This window comes from Vitis vinifera, chromosome 9, assembly GCF_030704535.1.
Source record: "Vitis vinifera cultivar Pinot Noir 40024 chromosome 9, ASM3070453v1".
Lineage (NCBI taxonomy): Eukaryota > Viridiplantae > Streptophyta > Magnoliopsida > Vitales > Vitaceae > Vitis > Vitis vinifera.
In genome coordinates, this window is record NC_081813.1 from 6,577,297 (window position 1) to 6,583,668 (window position 6,372).

Consider the following 6,372-nt stretch of genomic DNA (forward strand, 5'->3'; position numbering starts at 1 on the left):
TGAATGAAATTCTTTAAATAAACAAGGGGCATCTAAGCCATGCAATCCCACACTATAAATTTGGTTGTAACTTACTATAAAAATCTGAATAAAATGTATCTAAAAATCCAACCACTTGGCGTAGTAGGCACAGGACTTTGGCGAGATAATGCCATCTGGTGTGCACTGAGTTATCCGAGGACAAACTCCACATGGAATTGAAGCCATGGCACCTATTTTTGGACCCCCTCCTCCAAGGCCTCCCTTATTTGTGCATCTATAACAAACTGCCCCAATTGGAATAGAAGAAAATTCCCCAGAACCAGAACTTCTCACTTCCATAATCTCATTGTCCAATACCAAAGCCCTCAATATCTCTGCAATTTGTTGGGTAGAGCATTCTGTAGCACAGAGACCTGTCTTATTTATTGACTCTGAAATTCCCTCTGCTGTAGCAACCTTCAGCTTAGATAAGACCTTTACGCATGTCTCTTTAAGAATCTTTATGTATTCTGTATCAAGGTTCCCCTCCACATACCATGCACCACCAGTAAGTTCTTTTGATGGTTCAAACTCTACTGCCATGTAGTGTTTTCTCCCCTTGCTTTGGATGTTCACTACCTCTTTTATTAATTTCTTGACTTGGAGTGCCTTGAGGGACTTAGTGACCACATTGTCAGGGAGGTTTGTTTCTCGTTTCATGTCTCGCGTCCAGATTCCCATGTCTTCTTTACTTCGTATCAGATCATAAAGAACGCGCTCAGCATCTAACAGAGGTTGAGAGGCTGCATTTGTGTCTGGCCGTTTCCTTTTAAGTGATAATCCTTGTGACCGGCTCATTCCTGTAATAGATCAAATTATAATAAGAAGAATAATATGATAAAATGCATAAAACCATATAAACCATATTCTCATGGGTGGAATGGAAATTCAATTTCTTAACCGGCTGTGATTAGGTCATACATGGCCATGTGCATTAACATGTAAATTAAAAAAGCAAACAGAGGAGAGAGAGAGAGAGAGGAGCGATCAAGTTCTACCTTTATACTACTACCAACTCATATTAGCATTTTTGTTTTTTCATAAACAAAAACAGCATCTATTATGGAGCACCAAAGAAAAGGGGCGCACCCCTATGTATACAGGTAATATACACAAAATAATAAAACAATAAATACCATTAGGCAAATACAAGAAACAACCTTCAAACAAACCAAAACCACCTCTAGAGTATTCCACCACCCATCCAATGCCTGAATTTTCTTAGAACGATCTTTCTCCACACACTCTCACACTCAAGAGCAAACCTCCACAACCATTTGCCTAGTAATGCCCGATTAAGGGCCTCGTATCTTCTAATTTCCAAACCTCCATATTTTCATCCTTACAAACATTCTACCTCATTCGATGCATTGTTTTTCAGTCCCAAAGATTTCCCCACAAAAAATCTCTCTGAGTTCTTTCTAATTTGCTCCCCATTTTTTAAGGATTTAAAATAGGACAAGAAATAGATTGGAGGGCTCAAGAGAGTGCTCTTTATAAGAACTAATCTTCCTACCTAGGGTAAGTATTACTCCATCTAAGAGGTCAATCTCCTTTAGAATCTCTCCTTTATAGCATCCCACCCTGCACAAGACTTATGAGATGCTTCCAAAGGCAAACCAAGATAAGAAGCAAGAAGCCTCCCCACCTTACACCCAAACAACGACACCAATCTGCCCTCTTCCTCTACTTTTCCCACTGGCATAAATTCACTTTTGTGCATGTTTATTTTCAAACCTAACACAACCTCAAAAAGCATTACGATCCACTTTTAGTAGATCCTTGTCAGCCTCATAAAAGAGAAGAGTATTATTTACAAACAAAAGGTAGGAGACATACATTCTTTCTTCCCCTCTACCCCCAACCCTGAAGCCATTAATGAATCCTCCTTTTTCAGCCTTGGATATTAGAAAACTATGGTCTTCTGTGACTATCAAAAATAGATAGGGTGAAAAAGGATCGCCCCCCAGCAAGCCTTTTGTAGTCTAGAATCTGTGGGGGTACCATTGACTAGAACTAACATCCTCATAGTGGATATGCAAAAGTGTATCCACTTTCTCACCAAAACCCATCTTTTCCAAAAGTGAAAGGAGAAACTTCCAATTCGGATGGCCATATGCTTTTTCTATGTCCAATTTACCAACTAAACCTGTCTTGGAGCTTCTTTTCCTTGAGTTAACGACCTGATTTGGAATCAGAACTGCATCAAGGATCTGTCTACCTCTCACAATAGCATTCTGGTTTTCTGACACCACCTTTCTAACCATCATTTTCAGCCTATTAGCTAGAACTTCCACTAAAAGTTTATAAAGATTGCCCACAATACTTATTGGCTTAAAATCCTTAATGTCTTCTGCTCCTCCCTTCTTAAGAATAAGAACAAAAAATTTAGCATTAGCTACAACAGAATCTTTCAAGTGAAATTCCCCAAATAGTTGCGTCACCTCGCTTCCCACTATGGGCTAGCAAAATCTCCAAAACATGAATGAGAAACCACCTGGCCTTTGACGCTTTATCTCCTCCCCACTTTGAAAGAGCTGACAATACCTCTTCCTAGAAAGGGCCCTCTAAACTTTCTCTATCTGATATTTCAATGCGCTTAAAGAGCTCCACTGCCAAGTTAGGTCCTCTCAATCGAGGATTTTCAAACACAAACTTAAAGTAGGCTAAAATACCATCCTTGAGCTCCTCCTCTTCTTCCATCCTTGGTCCATTGATTTTGAGGCTACTAATGAAACTGTCATTTCACAATACATTACCCATGTGATGAAATTTTTTTTGTCGTTATCACCTTTCTTTAACCAAAGAGCCAAGCCATTGATTTCTGTCCCGCTCTGAAAGAGGTCTTACCCTTTCTATCCTGTCCCAATAATTTATCATCTCCAAAGCAGCTTCCTTCTTGACTGTTACATTGCCGAACGCGTTTTTGTTCCTTTTCTTAAGGTCTTTTTTCAAGGCTAGGAGCTTCTTAACAAGCACAGAACTTGGACCGCTCCTCAACTTATACTTTTGCCACCACTCTTTGATCAGATCCCTAAAACCTTCCAACTTTAACCACATATTTTTGAACCCTCTCTCCCCCAATTTAGCATATGTGTTTTTGCAAACTACCTAGAAATTTACTAAGTTATACATTATTTTAGCTCCCAAAAGATGATAAAATTAATCTCAGGAAAACCAAGTGGTTCTATTACACTTAGTGGAGGAGGTTTTTGATTTTTCTGTTCCTAAGAAAAAAAATTGAAAATCTGAGATTCAAAATTTATTTAATTTAATTTGAAAAATTTCTCAGCAACCAAAAGCTATCAGGCTATTTGCAGAGATAGCAGGAAACACAAGATTAAAACGAGCTGGTTTAGAAATAGGAGTTACATTCCTTCACAAAAAAGCAAGATCTAGATGTTTAACTGGGTAGTGATACCAACACTGCAATTTCAATTTTGTTTCTCCTATTTTCAAAACAACAAATGCTGACTTATGTAATCCCATTGCCAGTCTATTAGACTCATCCATTTGCATGGTTGTAACAATGTTGTATTACATCAAACAGTTACATCAGAGATGGTTGCCAAAGGCACAAAGGTCTCAAGATGGATGTTGGCCAATCCTACATTTTAATTATTTCATAGAAGAAGTTGCCAAGTCGCCAATTAACTATTAATTGAAGAAACAAACTCATATGAGAGTGATTGAATTATTTATTTACCAAAAAAACATCTTCAAAATTCAAAGAAAATATGAATCGAAGTAACTTAAACATAAAAACCATATCACACTGAATTAAGACCACAAGCAAAATGGAATCTATTGAGTCAACTTGACCCAAACACAAAATCCACACTTCTACCCAAACTTGTATGCATTTGTATGAATCTATAAACTAATCCCTATAAAATCAAGAATTTCACAAATAAAAAAATGTGGAAGAGTTTACCTAAAATGAGGATGACTTGTGGGAAGTAGTGGGAACAATGATCAGAGTTGCTCAGGCCTGAAACAAAGTGAATGGTGGTGCTCAACACAGTACCATTTTATGCGCAGCGATTGTGTTTGGAGCTGCTGAGGGTGGCAGGGCTGGAATGGTGCTCATGATGGCAAGTTGAAGCTGTGTGGTGGTTTTCTTTGTGAAGCTACTCCTTAAGCACAGTGATGCGGTGGTGGAGCAAGAAATTTAGGTTAGAGAGGGCAAGGGTTGCAATATGCCCAATAATAAAAATTGACCATAAAACTGTATGATGAACTAGCTTGCATGTTTCAAAGGAGTCCAATATGTGCTTCGCAACAGCTGGAAGGAAGAGGCCTGAATTTTCAGAATAGAAGAACAGGTAAGATGAAATTTTCTCCACCATAAAAGGATAATATGCACTCAGATCATATTAATTGTAGGCCCAAGAATTTTCCTTTTTTATAAGCTAAATCCATAAGGAATTATGAAGAAGGATTGCCCTTGCAAGATAATGGATGTCCAATGGCTGAATCAATTATATTTATCATTCCAAATGACCCTTCTGCAAATCTATTTCTTTCTCAAATTCCATTCCAGAATTAGTTAATTTGTTCTAATATTTCCTCATCCAACTGAGAAATTCTCCATCGTTATCCTTTAAGGCTATAACAGAATCACTCAATTTGTTCTAATACTTCCTCATCCAACTGAGAATTTTCAGAATAGAAGAACAGGTAAGATGAAAACCCTTTTTTAGTTTTCGCATCATGAGAGAAACGGTACCCCAGTGGTCATTTGGCATTTTCCATGTAGTCCAGAATGAATTCCAAGAATTCAAATTTTCAAAAATAGCATTGACAGGTTAAAAGCATTGCAAGAAAAACCTAGCCCTCTGTTTGGTTTCAGGAAAATACAGACTTGAAAGAAAACAACATTTTCATTCCCAAGTTATTTCTCATCTTTTGCTTTCAAAACAGAAAAAAGAAAAGCCCCTCAGCAGTGTCAATTTTAAGTGGCTTTTTTCTGTATGTCAGAATCTTCATTGGCCAATAATGACTATTTTCATATTTTCTTTGCATCCAAACTAAATCTGTTTTTATACAAAGGAAACATTCCCAAATAGCAAAGACCGTTAATTGAACAAAAATTTCAGCGTGAGCAGTAATCCAAACTGGCAGTAGTTCCACGGCTGTTCAAAGAGAAATCCCAGTATTTTAAAACTTACGGCAATAGCATTCCCAATTTATAAAGCACTGAAAGTGAAATCCGACCCTCTGTTTGGGTTACCAAGAAAATCAAGAAAAATAAAAGGAAGACACGTTTTGATTACCATCTCTATAGCCCTGGATGGTGAAAAATTTAAGATTCAAACATTTTTTTTTTTTTTTTTTTGTCTCATTATTTTCTTAGCACCCAAACGATTGTATATAATCTAAAAATCCATTGAACGAATTGGGAATAGAGATTGGAACTGTACCTTGGAGGCTTGAACTCAGAGATCGACCGAAACGCAGCGTTTGGAGAAGGACTGAGACATGGGGCTTTTCTGCTGCCAGCAAACCCTAAGGCGGGTACAAGTTGAGTTCCGGTCGGGTGATAGTGGGCTTAGCTTAGGCCGGCCCAGTTTTGGGTCTATTGGCGGTCTGTGGGCTGATTTCTTCTACGTTCTAGCCTCTTTACTATGATTTAGAGCCCGTTCGTCAGAGTCCCAGTGGAATTCGACGCTACTAAACTCGACTTCAGCCCAATATGACTTCACTTTAAAGATTTTAATCCACGATTAATAGTTTGGTTTACGAGCCCGTTTGGCAGCATTTTCAGAAAATACTTTTAACATTAAAAGAAAATTTTGAAAAAAAAATTCAAAGTTTGATAAAATTTAGAAAACATTTTTAAAAAATAGAAAAATCACTTATAAAATTTTAAAAACACTTTTAAAAAGTTGAAAAATCACTTGTAATTCTCTTTGAAGAAGCACTTTATAAATGATTCTCTCAAAAAACATTTCTAAAGAAAACAATTTAACAAAAAACACTTAAAATATAAACACTTCTAAATGCGCTCTAAAAGCGTGTTTGGTATTGTTTTAAAAAACATTTCTAATAAAAAACTCTTTTGAAAAAAATCCACATATTTGACAAAATTTAAAAAAGAATTACTTAGAGTGTGTTTCATTGTGTTTATATTTAATTATTTTTTGTGGAAGTGTTAAAAATGTTTTTGGGAAAATCACTTATCAAGTGCTTCCCAAGAAACACTACAAGTGATTTTTCATTTTTCAACTTTTAAAAGTGTTTTCCAAATTTTGTCAAAAACCTTACTTTTGAAGAAAAATCAATACACTTCTAGCATAAAAGGTATTTTTAAGAGCCATATGATAATTTTAGGAAGCGTTTTTACCCTAA

The 6,372-nt window shown here is 36.6% G+C and overlaps 1 protein-coding gene across 2 annotated transcripts; it reads right to left on the bottom strand.

Annotated features, from left to right (window-relative positions):
* LOC100247314 (uncharacterized) lies at window positions 1–5,589 on the bottom strand. 2 transcript variants are annotated; one of them, XM_010656478.3, is made up of 3 exons: window positions 5,445–5,589; window positions 3,956–4,321; window positions 1–821 (listed from the first exon to the last, which is right to left on the bottom strand). In XM_010656478.3, the coding sequence occupies exon 3, from the start codon at window positions 817–819 to the stop codon at window positions 100–102; it is 720 nt and encodes a 239-aa protein (XP_010654780.1). In that variant the 5' UTR covers window positions 820–821; window positions 3,956–4,321; window positions 5,445–5,589; the 3' UTR covers window positions 1–99. The 2 variants fall into 2 exon arrangements, with proteins under 2 accessions (XP_010654780.1, XP_002266428.1); XM_002266392.5 differs by lacking the exon at window positions 3,956–4,321 and having other exon boundaries at window positions 5,445–5,520.
* Between the last annotated feature and the right edge of the window lie 783 nt (window positions 5,590–6,372).

Bases quoted from the DNA above. Each gene is read 5' to 3' on its own strand.
- LOC100247314 (XM_010656478.3), bottom strand. From the start codon at position 819: ATGAGCCGGTCACAAGGATTATCACTTAAAAGGAAACGGCCAGACACA.